We start from the raw sequence: 19173 nt of genomic DNA, 5'->3' as shown, positions 1-19173 counted from the left end.
AGGTGAACTGTACTGATAAAAGTTTGTGGCAGTGACCAGGATCCGAACCCACGACACTTCTGCCTTGGGCCCAAAGTCCGTGACGCTACCAACTGAGCCACCGACTCACCTAAGCATCTAGTTTGTACCAAATTTCATCAAAATCGGATGATTTTTGCTTGAGTTATCGCGCTAACGGGCACATATATAAATATATATATAAATATGAAAAATATAATAATAGGGCTATTATACAGGGTGTCCCGGAACTCTCTACCAATATTTTAGGGCATTGCTCCTGGGTAAGAAACATACCTAAATATCATATTTAAATTGTCCGGAAGTCCTTAGTTACTTACACAGCCGCCATTTTGTTTTTTCAGTTATTAATTGTTTTCTAAAGAATGGTTAAACATATGAAATTGAAACTTTGCACAAACATTTATGACAACTAGAAAAAGCTACAAAAAAATTATGACGATTTTTCAAATTCATAAAACAAAATGGCGGCCATTTACAATTGTTATAAAATCAACGTTTTTTGAGTTATTTAAGAAACAAAATTTTAAATGGCCGCCATTTTGTTTTATGAATATGAAAAATATGAAAAATCGTCATAATTTTTTTGTAGCTTTGTCTAGTTGTCATAAATGTTTGTGCAAAGTTTCAATTTCATATTTTTAACCATTCTTTAGAAAAAATTAATAACTGAAAAAAACAAAATGGCGGCTGTGTGAGTAACTAAGGACTTCCGGACAATTTAAATATGATATTTAGGTATGTTTCTTACCCAGGAGCAATGCCATAAAATATTGGTAGAGAGTTCCAGGACACCCTGTATATAAATAAAGATTAAACGTTAATAGACTTAGTAACCAAGTAAAATTATTTGTTAAAATATTTTCTGACTATAGCTTCGGCTCTAAGGCGATTTTCAAAGTGGCCAACGTAAATCTTTGAAAATGGCCTTAGAGCCGAAACTATGGTCAGTAAATATTTTAATAAATAATTTTTACTCGAGTACTATGTTTATTAATGTTTAATCTTTATTTATACATATAAATATATGAATTTGAACATATGGTGTTTTTGGCTTCTAGGGACCTCAAAACAAAAAAGTAAATCGGTCCCGGGTCGAGGTCTTACCATGAGTACTACGGTAATAATAGCTTATTCCCTAAATGGGAAATTCGCTAAAAGCAGTCATGTAATGGGAATAAGGTAAATTAAAAAAAAATATCCCTATTAAATGAACTGATGCAAATATATTTATTAGGTCTAGATATTTTACAACAAATACAAATGTGAAAATAAAATCATTAAATGATATCTATGAATAATGCTTTACATGTTAATTAGGATGTGTTTTAAACTCACTTTTGACCGTGCTAGAAACCTACTTTATTTGGATAATGCCACAAAAATGAGTTTAAGAGTAATAACAAATAATATTTAAGTCAAATCAAACTATGGCATCGTTGAGGCTATCATTTAATATTGATGTATCAGTTGTGTTTTGGCCATGTATTTATTACAGAGTAAGAGATCAGAAATTACTTTTAAGAGTTATCATGTAATAAGCTTGGAAGACCAGTTTATTTAATGTGGATTTCTAAAGAGTTAAAAAAGAGATATCATTCAAAAGTTTATGAATTAAATATTGGTCACTGATGTGGCTGTTTGAGGCTATTTAAGCTGTCTTATTATCTACATTATAAACTTCACAAACCTTTTAAGTCAAACTGGGTTCACTCTAAATATTAGTGAGGTAACTCAACGTAACTGGAACTTTTAAAACTTATATAATCAAAGGTTTTGTGTATCATACATGCATTATGAATCTAGGTGTAACAAAAATACAGGCACACGTCAAGATAATGATTTACAAATTTAATCTAGCAGAGCCAGGTAAATTTCCACACAAAATCAGCAATCTGTCAAAACACAAAATTAAAACTTTGAAAACAAAAATCAAACATATTTCTCAACTATATTGAACTAATATAAACCATTTCCTAATCCGAAATTCATAATTTATTCTACAAAAGTTTGCAGTACATTCCTATCAAATGCACACAGTCAAAAACTTTGATTAACATGAATATAAAACAGCAGCTCAAGTTCATAAATAAGCATTTAACTGTATTACAGCCGAAATAAAACAATAACTATCGATTAACATTTATTTACAATCAGAGTTGTGGAATGATGGGGCCTAACTGATGACACTAACAAATTTTACGAAGTAAATTGGCCTTATTCATACATGGCCAAAAACATCAGTAAAAAATGCAAATTAGAACAAACGCTTTACAATATAGAAAAAAGTAAAAAACGATAATTGTTGTGGAGAATGTGACTTGCGATACAAGTCCAATGCTCCTTATTTATACAATAAAATATTGATCGCCTGGCGCAACTATACTTCCAACACGAGTGAGTGTTCATATATGCTGGAGTCAGTCAAGTTTCATGTATTGCACACGACGGCACTGGCTTATTCCAGGTCGGGTAGATCTTCGTCGTCTGAGTCTGACTCGACATCTACGTCAAAGTTTGGTTTGGTATCTCCTCCGCCAAGTCCGCCCATGGATCTCATCATCTAAAATAAAACCGACATAGTTACTTAAGAATATAGCATCACAGAACCAAACAATCAAAATCTTGTAAAGCCAAAATCATTAATTTGAAAAGCCGCAGTCGCCGCACAACCCGCAAATAATTAAGAGGCGGTCGGACAGAGATTCTCGGCTGCCGTCACTTTAACATGGAGCGCATATAATAATTCCTCGTTTTCTGGTCTATCCGTGTTCCAAAAAATATTTCCCACACTCAAAACATTGTAAATGTATGTAGGATTAAGACTGTACAATATAAAAATCATAATGTTTAATTATAAGCCGGATATAAAATAAATCATTTCTTACATTTCCCATAAGGAATTGCAATACTTTCTGCTAAAATATAAAATGACTGGCACTATGAATAATTCTGGTTCAAACGCCATATTGAAGAGCATATATTCATTAGTGTATTGAGTGTGACAGATATTTATTTTTCGATGGTTAACATTAAGTTTTGTATTTTTTTGTAAACGCTTGCAAAAAAGCCTTGCTTGCCGACTGAGTACTAGTTCGACGATGTCCCGGCCGATGGCAGCACAGTCGATTGTGGACTACAGAGCACGTTTTCAAACCGCGCCAAATAAAATGCATTTAAACTGGCCACAGATCTGTTTAAATAAATAAATAACGTTATGTGGTTACATCCCTGATGTATTATAATGCCAAGGAAATGATGATATTGAATTCACAGGAATCTAAGAATCTAATATTTTCGGACTGTGTATTTACCGTAGGTATGTATTAAAATATTACTGTCATCAGAGATAAAAGTAGTTTTACAACACCCGGTTTGATACAAACCATTCATCAATATAAAACAAGTTCCGTTAGAATAAACGTCTCTTTTGGTCATACTTAGTACGTTGATTAAGGACTTAGCTGTATAAAGATAGCTGCTGCAATTTACACGATTTGATACAAACTATTTGTCAGTAAGAAAACAAGGTCCAGTGGAACAAAAGCATTTTCTGACATACGTGGTATATACGAGGAACCAAATCCACCCTCCGGACCAGCACTGCGTCGTAGCCAAGCCGGCTTCTGACTCACGGATTATCTTGGAATTGCGATGTCCCGTTTTAGGTCTATAATATTCGAGCTAAGATAAAACCCCAAGTGCCCATCCGAAATCCTTTTTATATATTAGAGGCACAGGATAAGGCAAAATCTAGAAAAAAACATCAAGAGCAAGATTGCAACTTCAAATGGCTTTGAAACGTAAAAATACGACACATAGGACCTACTGTTTTTATTTTTTATATTTTTTTTATTTAAATCGTTCCATATATCTATATAAATAAAATACAGTTTTGTCTGTAGGCCTACATTGCTTAGAATCATGCAGTTTCTGGTTACATTAGGTTTCATAGCCTAAGAAAGCCGAAACGAGTCTTATCTCAATTTCTGTCTGTCTGTCCATTCTTTCATTCTGTCAGTGACGCCAAAATGTCATTTTACGCGGCCTACTCCTAGAAAACTAGAATACCGATCAAGGTTCAAATCATTTTCTGTATTTACTGGATTAGTGAGTTTCTTTGGCTATAAAAACATGGCCCCGCTTCTTTGAAAACAAAATAACAAACCATCAAAAACCCAATTTTGTTCGATTTTTGTCAAATTTTCTTCCAATGTTTACTATTAAATTTTATGAAATAACGATCAGCTATTTGGATTAGTTCTCACTTCTAGCTGTCACATATGATATGTTTACATTAAATACTGTTTACAAATACCGCAACCATTTCCGATCAAGTTTTGTAAGCACATCCAAACCAAGTGGGATTAAAAAACGTTGTGCCTTACTTAGCCGGTTTAATTAATCGCAAGTACAACGATTGTTCTTGAGTTTTGATAACCGGGGAAAAGGCCGTGAATCAGTGTTGTATAGTGCTCAGTGCTGGGAATATACCGATCATCGTTTAGAGATTACGTAATCTTTCAAATAAGAACCCTTTGTTTGGATAAGGGGTTTTTCTTCAAACTGTCATTAATATGTTAACATTAAAAGCTGCTTACAAATAATGCTATTAATGGGAAATAACTTTGATTTTCGAAAAAAAAATCCAAAACCAAGGTAGATTAATAACTTCGATACTGTTTGAATAGGTGAAACATGTTGTGAGTTCTACTTACTACAATTGAACTGTTGACGTACGTAAAGGTGCGTACCTCATATTAGTCTAATTAAACAGTTCAGGGGCTACATCATGAATTTTAATTTTACTTCGATACTGATACCAAGATACCACATCAAGTGAAAGATTTTTTGGACAAACCATAATGAATTTTTAAAGCGTTACGTTGTCAACGTATCAATGTTTTGTGGACTGTGTATTTATTTACTTATTTATATATTTGCCAACGGATGTACACCAATTTTACAGTTTGATTAGGATTAGGCCTAAATACGATTATCATAAAACTTGATGACACTATAACAACTTTTAAATAAATATCCCCTAATTCAATTCTGTATTTTTGTGAGTATGTCTGTTGATAACGCATTAATGTACTTAATTCTCAGTGTTTCGTGGAAAAGACAAGAGCACCTTTGTAAATGAAAATTTCAACCTGAATAAAGTGTGCAGTAGTGAGGTTGATGTAGTATGTAACTATTTTAAACCAGTGTGAAAGGTGAATTTCAATTACAGGCCTACGTAGGGCTATGCCTCATAGATCTAAAAGAAATTCCTTCTATCATTAGATATAAAATATGGACTAAGACGATCAGGTGACATTATATTGCGAAGCATTCGTATATTCAGTCTTTTGTAAACCATGTTCAGTATTTTTCATAGGTATTTTAATGTAGTTTAATTAGGGACAATATTTGTAGTTTTTTATATAGGTTTGAGCATATACTTTAAAGGTTTTATTTATGCTATTTTAATGTATTATACATTTTTTTAACGTTCAACACGAGAAATTGGGAAATTTTGTGTTTAGTTAGAGGGTCAAAAATTTAGAAAAAACAATTTTTACCCGATAAAACCCCGTTCCCATGGTTCGATCATGCTGGTTCGCGAACTCATTCAAGTTTATCCCGCCTCACACCTTCAAACAAAATTTCATCAAAATCGGACAAAAATTACTCAAGTTATCGTGTTCACGGACACACATATATATACAAATTTGAACGAATGGTGTTTTTGGCCTCTGGGGACATCAAAATGAAAAAGTAAATCGGTTCCGGGCGTAGGTCTTACCATGCCACTTACGGTAATAGCTACCTCATTACAGGGAAATTCGATAAAATGTATGGGATAGGCCAAGTAGTTACATTATTTAGCCCAGTAGCACTAGTATATTATTTATAATTGAATACATTATCATGTATTTTGATAAGTGTATAAATCAAAATGTCTTACTGAAAGTGCTATTTGTATCTCCAAAACATTTTTTTTGTGGAAAATGAGCATATTGTGCGGTGACGAACTGAGACCTGCTCCGGCACGTAATCGCTGAGACGCAAAGGGTGGGTGAGCGAAGGTAGCAAACCAGTGAAAGTGAAACATGCGGTGGGACAATAGACAAGGGCTAGGACACAGGCTGAGGGTAGTCGAGTTGATGCTTTCAAGTTTCTAGGTAACACAGGGTTGTCAACCATCTCAGATCCCGTTATGCGACAGCCACGAAACTGGTGGCCAAGGGTGGTACTATTACAAAAGTCTGTTTTGGGAGGACTGTGTTGTTGCTCGTGACGCCTGCAAAATATGGGATACGGGGCTCTATCCGACCGCCTCTTAACTGATTCCTCCTATTACAAAAGAAAGCCCCTATATGTTAGAATACACAAAAGCTATTTGTGTGGAGAAATACTCCACTACCCCTCTCTTCTCTTTTCTTAGGTAATTTAATTGTAGGCTACTGTTTTCCTAGAATCAGAGCGAACCGTGACTGGACGTGCGGAAAATCGCTTCTCTGCTCTCAGCATTCTGCTCGCCTAGGAAACCAAGCTTAAGCCAGAAAGATTAAAATTTAAAAAATAGTACATACTTCAATTTCAACTTCCAGATGTGATTTTCACTAAATTGTTAAAAGTTTCCAGTGGCAGACTTGGATATTGTAAAGTTTGAAAGATATTTTATTTTCAAAACAGGTCACTTATTTGCTATTGAAAACCGGCTTTTGAATTTCAGCAATACCAAAAAAACTTCATTTTGGTTATCAAACAATATCTCCTTCATAAACAATAATTAACAAAATCCTTTTCACTTACTTCTTCAAGATCATCAGGTTGTCCGCCGCCGAACTCGTCTTCACTGTCGTCTTCATCTTTCCATTTGTTAAAATCTACTTTTAGCCAATGGTATTTCTTCTTATCCTTTGTTAATTGAGGCCAATATGGGCCTTCTTCTTTCTTCTTCAGAATGATTTCAATATTCCTGTCCCTTACAAATTTTGCTGATTTCTAAAAAAAAGTAGAAAATAGCAAAAAAGAATTAATAACAGACCATCAGTTGTGCTGCGGTTATCATAGGTTCTGGCGCATACCGCTGAGAGCGCCATGTAGTTAAGGCGTACACGCTATGTAAACTACTCCAGTGGTGTGCGCCAGAGCCTATGGTAACCATGGTAACCGCAGCACGCCTGACAGTCTATATTTAATTCTTTTTGTCCATGGTTAAATTGACAAAAAGGGCAAACCAGGCCTTTTCATTTAAGTAGGTACTAGCTTTGAGGAAGTTTAATTATTTAGCAAAGTGTAAAATTATAAACAAATCAATACAAAAACAGTTGTTTATGTCATGTTGTCATCATCTCAAAGTGTGTTATATATAACAAGTTAGGCTATTGTACACTATACACACCCACAAAAAGGCAAACAACAAGGGTAGGCCTACACACAAGGCATATGATTAATCGGATGAAGCTAAACGAGTCAACAGTGTAGGCCTATTCATTCTCTAAAATATCTGAGAAAAATATTTTGACCTAGATATAACGCTTGCCAGTATCAGAAGAAATGAGGGTAAACAATTAGTTTGATTAAAGAACTGAATTAAAAATATAACATAACGTCCTTGGAAGATATGCTTCACTGCAAAACATAAAATAATTAGGCCTACTTAGATTAATAAAAAAAATACAGAATATTACGTGGGACATATTTTATGGTTTATAACGACCGAGCGCAAAAATACAAACCAATTTCAATTAGAATGAAACTACATCAAATCCTATGTTTGGCTCTAACTAATGAATCAATCAATAGCGAAGAAATGTTAATGGCAAGATTAATCAAATTTATTTATTCAAAATTTATTCAATCAACGGTCAACACCGTTTTGTTTAATGATTACATAATGTTCATGTCAGCAACTGCAATTAAAATAGGCCTACAAAACCGACTCGCCAGATGGCTATTTGGCGATTACACTAACTTTACGACAAAGAAGCCTAGGCAAAAAACCGATGGAGGTTAATCATTCCTATCTATATGAAACATCAAGTAATTAAAATAAAGAACTTTAGCAGAAATAAAATTGAGAGTTTGAAGTTGAGCGATGAATATAGTTTGCTCCATTGGTACTGGCAAGTAACCCCGTTATTAGATCTATTAGAAAAATTAGATTAAGAAAATCTAAATAGGCTAGTAACTTAACTTACCTCGGGGTCAATTTCCTTAAACAGTGGTATTGTGAGTTCATGAAGTTTCTTCTCTGTTCCTCCGATCCCTTTGAAATATATTGCTTCTGGTTCTAATCTGATTTCAGGAGTTTTACAGTCTTCCAAACAAACTGTTAAGAAAACACAGTTCGTCCTCTGTGCCCACATCACTGGGGGAGGAATGGATCTAAAAAAAAATTAGTCACATAATTAATTACAGTCTTCATATCTGATTAGCACTTAAAAATGTTTCATGTAAACTTGAGAGAAAGAATAAGTTTACACACTGCAAAAGGAATTATCTTGTGGTAAAGACCACAGTTTGTACTATCCTGTACAGAAATATTAAAAAATTCCTATGAGTAAGCTAAGCCCTGAAATGCTACTGAGCTAATGTTGATACATGGGGATTTTTTCATATGTTACTAATGACTTGGAAGTCTGATTCTTCACATCTTGCATTTGAATATCCACACTGGCCCTCAGCCTGTGTGTGGAAGAAGTTCCGGACAACAAAACAAAGAGTGAGCTGGTACAGTAGCCTACAAGAGTGAAATGTAGGTACTGAGGTAAAAAAGTAGTAGGCCTAAATGATAGGTACCAGGATCTGAACCCACAACATTGCTGCCTTGGGCTTCGACCGATACGGCAAGTTATTGTAAGCTAGAGCATCTTTTATGTCATATCAACTATCTCTAAAAACAAAAAAATCCCAAGCCTCAGCAAACCTGCAGGCTAAGCGAATTTTCATTTGCCTGATTGGATTTTCAGTAAAATATCTCCTTAAAAATGTCATATTTATTCCCTATTTAAATAACATTAGATTAATGAGTACTCAAGTTTGCTACTACAGGGAAGGTAATAAAAGTGTTTTTAGTTAAATGTTAATAGATCAGTAGGGCTACCAAATGAATTTTCAAAATTTGATCAAAATATGTTCAATAAGAAGTAAACTACAGTAGGCCTACAACAGTTTACTTTTTCTCCATAAGAATAACATGAGAATTTTAAATTTACGGTTGCTTTGTATTTTCTTCTAAACCATTAAAAGCGCAAGACAACGCATAATAAACCCAATTAATTGTTTTTAAGCTCTACAAGTGGCTTAGAAAGAAATAGCAAAATTTTATATTTTTTGGGTAGAAAATAGAAAAACCCCATACAACCTCATAAGCCCCAGTTAACATACAGTTCTCATCATGCTGGTTCGCAAACTTTTTTGAATAAATGTACGGTTAGCCTACATACTTATACCAAATTTCATCAAAACCGGATAACTTATAATTTTTGTTTGATTTATCGTGCTAACCGACACATGTATAAGTATATACAGGGTAATTGGTACGATACTCAGTGTGACAAAAATTTTTTCTGCATATGGTTGGAAAGCTTAAAATGGCACAGTTTTAACATATTTGACCACCTTCTTGTATATAGGGTATAAAAAAATGAAAAAGACCAGTTTTTTTTTTTTGTCGTCCAACACCTTAATTTTTATACTTGGATCTACTTACAATGGAGTTTTACTATTGATCCTCCATCGTTTTCTATTATTCTTATACAAAATTTAATAATGTAGAACACAAAAATGACATTATCTACTCAAATCCTTTTACAGGTAATTGGTAAATTGCTCTATTAAGTTTAAATATATAGTTATTTTTGGAAAACTTAAAATAATTCTTTGGGAAGTAAATTTTTAGACTTGGAACTTCTTATATGCATAATCACACTTTATTTACTTTGTACTTACACCAAAAAATTTTTGTCACATTAAGTACCAACCACCCTGTATATATGAATTAGAACGGATGATGTTTTTGCCTCTGAGGACCTGAAAACGAAAAAGTAAATCGGTCCTCAGTCTGACCATGAGACCTACGGTAATAGCTTATTCCCTATATGGGAAATTCACTAAAAAGGAAAAAACCAGAATTTAGACACTAACACAATCTGTGTGGCTAAATCATGAATATCTCCAGCGGACATGTGTAGTCACCTACCACGTTGACATAAACGACATCACAGTTGTCCGTAATCGTGACAAAATCCTGGACATTTCCCGTGGTATGTAGACTTTATCGTCGTCTCACGGAAACATACAACAGTCTTACGCTATCGCGAGAAATTCCTGGACGTCTCTCACAGTTTGAACAGACATTATTGTCGTCTCTCGTAGTAATAGAAACGTCATCCACGATCGCGGCAAAATCATAGACATCTCCCGTGGCCACGGAAATGCCATCATTGTCATCCGCAATCAAGGGAAAATCAGGAAAATCTTCTGCGGCCGTGTAGACGTCATCTTCGTTTCCCGCGGTCACAATCGTCATCTGTCTTCCGCAATCGGACAGGGCAAATGCGTGAATTTTTCTATGGCGCTAACCTCATAGACACGTAATTGCAATCTTCTATCGTGGCTAAAATAAAATTCCCGGAATCGCTCCAAAAGTCCCATTTTTGTCCAAGTTCCTTCAAATTTAAGGGTTTTTCCCCTGTTCTCCCGGTTTTCCCGATTGGTATATACCCTGGCAATGTTGAGTTTTTGACAACCTGGGTTACACAGTGATTGTCTCTTTCAAATCAATTTAAGATTAGTAAATCAAGATCAGGTTAAGATAAATGTTATTTACATAGGTTAACTTGCAGGGCATAATGGCATCTGGCAATGACCTGTTCTCTGATTCTTCCCAACAATAGGCCTAGGTTGTCTACAGCTTTTGGGAAGGTTGAGTGTTTCACTATAGTTTGTTCACCATTGACTTTTAGGTATTTAGGCTCATCCAGTACTGAAGAACTAGACTGCATTTTCCCCATTCTTTATAAAAATCAAAGTTACTAAGATAATTATGTACTTCAGCTACCTAATGATTTTATGAAGATCCACCCATAGACAGTAACCAATAAAAGATTGGACTAAAGCCTGCTTATTATAGCTCGAGATGAATATGCAAAATAAGTTCTAGGCCTATTGAAATTCAAATTAGGTTAGACAATCAACGAACAATAGATGACCATCAAGCTATCTTTAAGAGACTGGGAAATTTTAAAGAAGACAATTCAAACACACTTTTACGCATCCTCTTTCTTATGGGTGTTAAAAAATGTTTTAAATCGTTACCACAATTTACAAAATTATATCTAAAGATAACTTATAAGTTTTAAAAGCCCAAAATTGAACTTAGGTTATAAAATCATTGACAATCTTTCTAAAATGAACTTTGATCTAAATTAGTTAAGACTTGCATAGTAAGAAAGAAACATTCTGTTCATTAATGTACCGTAAAACATGTTAACATTAGGCCTAGTAGTAACTTAAATAAATATACCACCAAAATTTTTTATTCAACTTTCTTAAGTTCAATTTTAAGTCTTTTTAGTAGGCTAACTAGATGCATTTTAGGGTCTGCAACTGATTTCTGAAATTTCACTCAAAATTCAACCCTGATTCCGATAATGGCATTCTTTTCTTGAGGAAAATTTTGAAAAAAACACTTTTCTTGACACTTTTAAGGCCTTACAACACGTCATGTGGTAGGCCTACTCAAATTAACTGGAATAACGAGCAAAAAAGAATATTCAATATTTATTTTGGTCTGACATCAAATAAGCGAGATATTAACGGCTTCCAAATAAGATTTTAATTAGTTGTTCAAATAGCAGTCTTCCTAACCTAACCTAACACATAGTCCAAACTTAGGTTAGGTTATAATTGTTAGGTGGTGTGGTCGGTATAATACTTAGGTAAGTACCAGCCTACCCCTCAAATAACCTACCCGAAAAGCTCCCGGTACTTTCCTGTTAAAGGGAACATTCATTAATATCGATGATATCTTTTGATGTACGGTATCGATATTTTATTTTTCGATCTGACACATTGAAACATATCAACTGACAACTACAATAAATAGGCCCTACATAATATTTGTCAGTATCAACAAACAATTTTAAAACATTATATTGAAATCAAACTGTTTTAAACTAACCTAACATAACTAACCAAACTTGCTGTACCATTTTAAAATTCCGTTTGAATGCCCCCACATGCCGTTTCTGTTATCAAACAGAATTTTGAGTTAAGGAATATGGATGGTAGATGTGTTATACAATAGCATACCGTAAATTTGAAGAAACAAATTTTCTCAAACCCTGTCCCCCCCCCATTAGCACAACTTTTGAAATGAAATAAAAAATACTTTATTCCATCAAAAACACAATAGTTGTTACAGAGTTGTACAAACAAAAGGATTATTCTCAACATAGGCACAGCCTACAATAAGCATTTTCTACTTGCACGCACACCCCGTACGAAGGACGGTTACTCTGCTTGTTGATTATAAATTAAAACTATTCTAAACTAACCGAACCTAACCAAACTATGATTTTATGATTCCGTTTAATAAGAGAAAAGACGGCTGCACTTAAGTTTACGTCCTACACTCATTCAAATGAAATAGCCTATATTGATATATTAGACTATTCGATATATCGTTTATTTCATTCGGATAGTTAGGTTAAGTTAACCTACCTAACCAAACATGATATATCGAAAGAAATAATCGATAGTATATATTTTCATTCAAATGAGTGTAGGACTTAAATTAAAGTGCAGTCGAAAAGGGTGGTGAGGGCAGGCCTGGGGATTGTCGATTCGTAAATCCGTTAGCCCTTTGAAGGTATAGGTTAGATTAGGTAAGTTTAAGTTAAGTGTAGGTTAAAGTCTACCGGGTTGTTAATACTGTAGAATTTATATTGTTTTAAGCTACCTATAGGCTACAAGTTAAGTCCATGTACTTAGTTGGTTAAACGAGTCAATTTTGCCTCAATGTTTCATCAAATAACTTAGGCCTACTCCAATACCGGTAAGTAGCTAGGCCTAGTGTAACTTATGAAAAAAAAAAACTTTATTTATATGGTACCATATTTAGTTGTTATAACTTATTACCCAAGAAAAAAACAAAATGAAACTTACAAAACTTTTTTATTATTTTGTGATAACTTAGCTTAAGTTTTGTTTTTTTCTTATGCAATGATTGTATATTTAAATACAGTTTAACTTAAATTGTATTACATGTAAAATAAAAGAAACCAGATCTTTTTGTGCCAAGTCATTCAAATATTAAGTATAGGCTAGGCTAGCACTTTTAGCCAAAACATGTAAAAACACTGGTTTTTGCCCTGGCCATTTGGTGCATCACTATGCGTATTAAGTTTAAGTTAAGTTATTGCTGGCCTATAGAGGAAGTCGTTGAATCTTTTGACCGTGCTCAAAGGGTTAATGTAAGGCTAGAAGTTAGATAGGCAAAGGGCCTAAAGAGATGTTTTAAACTTATTATATGAAACTAACTGCTAATGCATTTTTTGTTGGTTTGGCTGAATAAAGGGGGTTTTAGACTTCCATATCTGTTGACACAAACAACCGAATAAAAATATCGATTGATTGATAAAAATTGATAACCAAACAATATATCAAATGAAACAATCGAATAACTTAATGGATATTTTCATTCGGTTGTTTGTGCCAACAGACAACATAGGCCTGCGGAATTAACCCCTTAAAAGAATTAACTTATAACTTATGAAAATTAAGACCTAAGACATATTGATCTTTAGGCAAAATTACATGCAATCAATCTTGTCATGGACACTTGAAGTGCACAAGACAGTCATAAGTACAATAGTAAAACATGATACACTAAAGCAAACATAAAAAATAAGTGTTCATTCAACAAAATTAAATAAGAGTATTTTAGAAAAAAAAAACTAAAAACATCATGCAAAAATGATGGAGCTAAAGTCTGCTTGGCTGCACTTTACTTTACGTCCTACACTCATTCAAATGAAACTATCGATTGTTCGATCGTTTCATTCGATATATCGTTTGGTTAGGTTAACCTTACCTAAATTAACCAAATGATATAACTTATCGAAAAATCGATATATCGATCGATATTTTCATTCGAATGAGTGTAGGATGTAAAGTGCAGCCGTCTGCTTCAAAATATTCTTTAAGGCTGCTATAATTTCCATAGCCTAGGCCTAACTTAAGTACAGTAGGTAGGCCTATGTAGCCTAAGTTAACTTTTGTCAAAGCCCCATCAAACTAATTTCCACCTAAGTACTAACTTAGCTTATCTCAGTCAATTAATTTTAGACTCAAGGACTAGCTTAAGTGGCCTCCACTTCATTATAGGCCTACACAAATTCATTTCAACCATGTACGATATAGGCCTAGGCTAGATAGACTAAGTTACTTAGACAAAGAGAGGTTCGGCTACTTACTCCTCATTCTCGTGAACCATTTCTACGATACAAACTTAGATCTCCAAAATAAGGTTTTGGTTCGGAAAACCTTAGTGACCAAACCTTGATGTTTCCAGTGGGCCTAAACTTAACTTAGGCCTAGGCCTAGCCTAGACAGAGCACTGCTAAGTTTCGCGGTATGCGATTCTCAAGGTCTCAAATTGGAACAACGAATGACAAAACTTCAATGGGATGATGACATTAACAATTTTCAATTTAGCTTGGTTGATAAACAGTAAAACAATAACTCTATTCTACAAATCAGAGATCAATAATCGTAGAGCTTAGTTAGTCGAGAGCACGGCTAGGCAATCAAGATGGCGGAAGCATGATGATATTTTGTTATAAGCTAGAATACCTAATTTAAAGGTGCAATAATTTAATACATAGAGTGGAAGTTAAATCTGAAAAGGATACAAATTAGGGAAACCGCAAATTAATTTTACATAAAATAAGCTTAAAATACTACAAACTTACTCGTTTTCTCCTGACATGATTTTTTTGGCCGAACGGAAAGACAAACGAAATGAACCGATAAACAACTTTTGGAAAAAGCAGTTCAAACAACCGGAAGCATATGTTTTTTCTCAAGAGTAAAGATAACCTTTTTTATATAATACGTTTTTGTATTATAATAGAGTAAGCTAAGCTATAAAACACCCACTAGTTTAAACAACAAATCATTAAAGTTTTAATAATAAAATAAACAGTTACCTTGTTCAATATCCTTTTGTGCTATTTGATGACGACCGGTTTCGTGACAACAATCACATCATCAGGTCAATCCTCGTAGAACGATTCGTTAATACATAAAGTTTTTACCGAACACAAGACGAAAACACATTGTATTTACAAGATATTTACACGGAGAAACCATCGCGATGCGTGCACGCTTATGTCGAGCCGGCCGCGACTCCGAGTCGCGGCCGGCTCGACATAAGCGTGCACGCATCGCGATGGTTTCTCCGTGTAAATATCTTGTAAATACAATGTGTTTTCGTCTTGTGTTCGGTAAAAACTTTATGTATTAACGAATCGTTCTACGAGGATTGACCTGATGATGTGATTGTTGTCACGAAACCGGTCGTCATCAAATAGCACAAAAGGATATTGAACAAGGTAACTGTTTATTTTATTATTAAAATTTTCAATATCCAGTAGTAGGAAAATGAACTCTGATTAAAGTTTTTTAAACTCACAATCAAATATAAACACCATACCCGTTCAAATTCATATATAAATATATTTATACATATATATGTCCGTTAGCGCGATAACTCAAGCAAAAATCATCCGATTTTGATGACGTTTGGTACAAACGTGTAAACCTACGTTTATTCGAACGAGTTCGCGAACCAGCATAATCGGACAATGAAAACAGGGGTTTATGGGGTAAAAATTGGGTTTCCCATGTAGGCATTGGCGGCAACGAGAGTGCAAACAAGCTGGCAAAAAAATGTGCGAGCATGCCACTCTTAGGACCAGAGCCATTTTGTGGCATCAGCAAAGCTGCCGCTACACATGTAATCAACAAATAATGGTCCAGGGGACAACACCTTGAGCGTTGGCGTAATTATCCTGGACAATCACTTGGCAAAAAACTGCTCTCAGAACCTAGCACCCTCTCTTCACTCGCTGGCTGCTAAAGCTGGAGAGAGGGCAGGTAGTTGCTCTTATCACTGGACACGGCCATTTCAGGAAACATCTCCACACTCTAGGAATTGTCAATGACAAGCAAAGGAGTGTCGACTTTGTAACCAGTCCGATGAGACTGCAAAACACATTATTCTGGACTGCGATGGACTACGGGCTGGGGACAGCTCACTTACTCTACAGATCATAGACTATACGAGCTTTTTAAATAATATTGAAGGTTCACTTGCACTACAGGCTCGTATACTATACGAGCCTATCGAAAATAAAAAGTAAATGAAGAGGGTTCACTTACTCTACAAATCATTGTGCCTATGAGCCTCGTGTATTATATTTAAAAATACAGTAGGAAGGTTCGCTTACTCTACTGATCATAGTGACTATGAGCCAAGCTTACGAATTATTTGATAATTCAGGAATCGGCTCGTATAGTATACGAGCCAAAATAATGAATAATATAAATTATAGGAATAGGCTCGTATACTATACGAGCCTGCAGAAAAATATTAGATGGCTCACTTACACTACAGATCATTGGCACAATGATCCGTAGAGTAAGTGAACCCTCTTCAAAATATTAGATGGCTCACTTACTCTACGGCTCATTTAGCTACTCGTTGCGCGGTTTGCGTTCGTGAAACTCTAGGCGCTATGCCCGGCTTCGACTGCTGCGACTGCCTACATAAGTGTATTGCATCACCTCAATTATTTATTAAAACGAAATAAATATGTATGCACAAGTAAATTTATTACATTTTTGGACTGAATACTTTAAAAATGGAGGGAGCATAACTTTTATGTTTAATTAAATTAAAAGTTATAGAATAAAACATATTTTGACTATGTGATTTGATCATGTTATATAATACACACTTGTATGATCCAGATACAGAGCTACAGACAAAACCTGTGGTCCGATTTAGATTAAATTTTGTATCTGGATTCATCCACGAGTCACTAATTTTTTAAGCACGGGTTGAGAAATAATGGCAAAAATTTATAAAAACAGTTCACCAGTTTAGAATATTTCTCAGTTACTGTGAGTTGCAAAAAAGTGTATACAGAAGCATTTGTGTTCACAGAAAATATAGAGGACTAGATGTATACAGAAGATATATTAAAATACAATACGCATACAACTATCAACGTTTACATATGTAAAATTAATTAATTTGTTGTGGTATTGAGTATTTTTAACATTATGACGAAGCCTTAACAAAATATATTTTTTTAAGGAGTTCTAGGGTGTTAAACTATATTGTATTTATCTTTTGTGGAAGATTCTGTCTACGATTTATGATTGCTAACAATTTAATACAAAGATTTAAGTCTCTGTACGTGAAGACTAAAAACACGAAACAAACTTTAAAGGGATAGAAAAGATTTGATCAGGAGCTGGCGTTTGATACCTTTTGGGAATAAATATAGCCTCTACTTCAAAGGTATACATGGTGAAGTAGCCTCTGGAAGTCCATCTTCAGGTTAACAAAAACGTCAATAGGTCATCTAACCAATTTGGTTAGATGACCTATTGACGTTTTCTGAAGATGGACTTATTTTCAAGTCCGAAACTATAGTAGTGTATTACTGAAGAAGGATCACTTGACTAAGCCAGGTAACTTAAACCATTTAGCTTAAAGTTATACAAGTTGGTTTCACACCAACATTTCATGCACATATGAAATCTATATAATTAATACGCGAACACGAAGTTTGGTTGAATCCTCCACCATTTCTAAACCGATTTTATCCACTGACGTCTCATTGGAAAGAGCGTGTTGCGTAGATTTGCAAACTGGCCTAAAATTTTTGAAAAAGTCCCTTGGCCTCTGCCACAGTGGCTTTTTATTAAGTTCCCATGTTATCCTTACGAAGAACATAATATTGTTTACATCAGCTGTTTAATTTAATTGTGTTCTTTGTTTTTCAATTCAACGAAACGCATTGGTTACATTAACTGATTTTGTGGAAATTAAATATCTATCTATATATTAATTACGAAAGCCGATTCTTTGCGTCAAAATTGTGGGCGACTGGGTAGTCGTAGAACGACGGGAGAGGGTTCAAATTAAAGGTCTCGATCCCGGAAAAATAGTGAAATTCCCCAAATTTTAACACAAAATTAGACATAACCTTTGACTTAGTCAATGATATAACGTAAAATGTTCTCCATAAGAATAGCATTAGAAGCCATTTGTCTGTTGATTTTTGTTTACCTCAATACAGCTGATCGTGATTTATCATTAAGCCAGTAAGCAATATTACATTTGGATTTAACTAGTTTGCCAGTAAATTCTGCAATGTACTGTATACTATATAAAACCAGGGATGACGTTACATACAATTGAGACTTTTGTCGTTATGTCTTAGAATGTTGAAATTAATTTTACTGTGCAATTTGCAAATTTGTGTATTTGTATGTAAATTAGCCAAGCGCATGAAATTTAGTAGAATCGTGGGAGATGGTTAAAATCATAGTAAATGGAAGTAGAATGGCTGAAATATTTAAGCTTTGGTTTTTTTTAAAACATATGTTCACGAAGTTTACAAAGTTATTTTACTTTGATTACATTTCTTCACATTAGTAGGTTATTGTTGTGCTGAAGGAATGTTTAACATGAAATAGCCCCATTGACTAAATAATCAACGATGCAAGATTAGTTAGAAAACTTCTGTTTTGTTTTTATTTCAAAACATATATTGAAAATTTATTCAAAACTTTTGTTTTAAATTTCATAACATTTAATTTGACACGTAATTGTAGTGTTTAATCTATACTTTGTATCGAGTGGAATAACCTTAACAGTTACTCTAGAGAATAACCTGGGAATAAAATTTGAAATAGGTTTGTACAGGCAATACATATATTCCTTTCATTAATTACTATAACAAATTCCAATGGGCGGAAAAATAAAATTGTTTGGAGTAGATTTTAATCAGGTATCTACTGTCTGTTGCTCCAAGGAAAAAAGGTTAAAATAATATAGCCCAACATGCATTGTAT

The 19173-nt window shown here is 34.2% G+C and overlaps 1 protein-coding gene across 2 annotated transcripts; it reads right to left on the bottom strand.

The window, feature by feature from the left end:
- Positions 1 to 1224: 1224 nt before the first annotated feature.
- On the bottom strand, positions 1225 to 15075 carry LOC128991574 (prostaglandin E synthase 3-like). Of its 2 annotated transcripts, XM_054414586.1 has the most exons (4): positions 14994 to 15075; positions 8214 to 8400; positions 6823 to 7014; positions 1225 to 2581 (listed from the first exon to the last, which is right to left on the bottom strand). In XM_054414586.1, exons 1-4 carry the CDS (start codon positions 15008 to 15010, stop codon positions 2477 to 2479), a joined length of 501 nt encoding a protein of 166 aa, XP_054270561.1. In that variant the 5' UTR covers positions 15011 to 15075; the 3' UTR covers positions 1225 to 2476. The 2 variants fall into 2 exon arrangements, with proteins under 2 accessions (XP_054270561.1, XP_054270560.1); XM_054414585.1 differs by lacking the exons at positions 1225 to 2581; positions 14994 to 15075 and adding an exon at positions 14496 to 14831 and having other exon boundaries at positions 6772 to 7014.
- Between the last annotated feature and the right edge of the window lie 4098 nt (positions 15076 to 19173).

The sequence above is a fragment of the Macrosteles quadrilineatus genome, unplaced genomic scaffold, assembly GCF_028750875.1.
Source record: "Macrosteles quadrilineatus isolate MER2022 unplaced genomic scaffold, UCM_ALF_1.0 Scaffold_4__1_contigs__length_99947679, whole genome shotgun sequence".
NCBI classification, from domain to species: domain Eukaryota; kingdom Metazoa; phylum Arthropoda; class Insecta; order Hemiptera; family Cicadellidae; genus Macrosteles; species Macrosteles quadrilineatus.
Note: the sequence above shows the minus strand (reverse complement) of the source record. Positions and strands in the feature narration are given on the sequence as shown.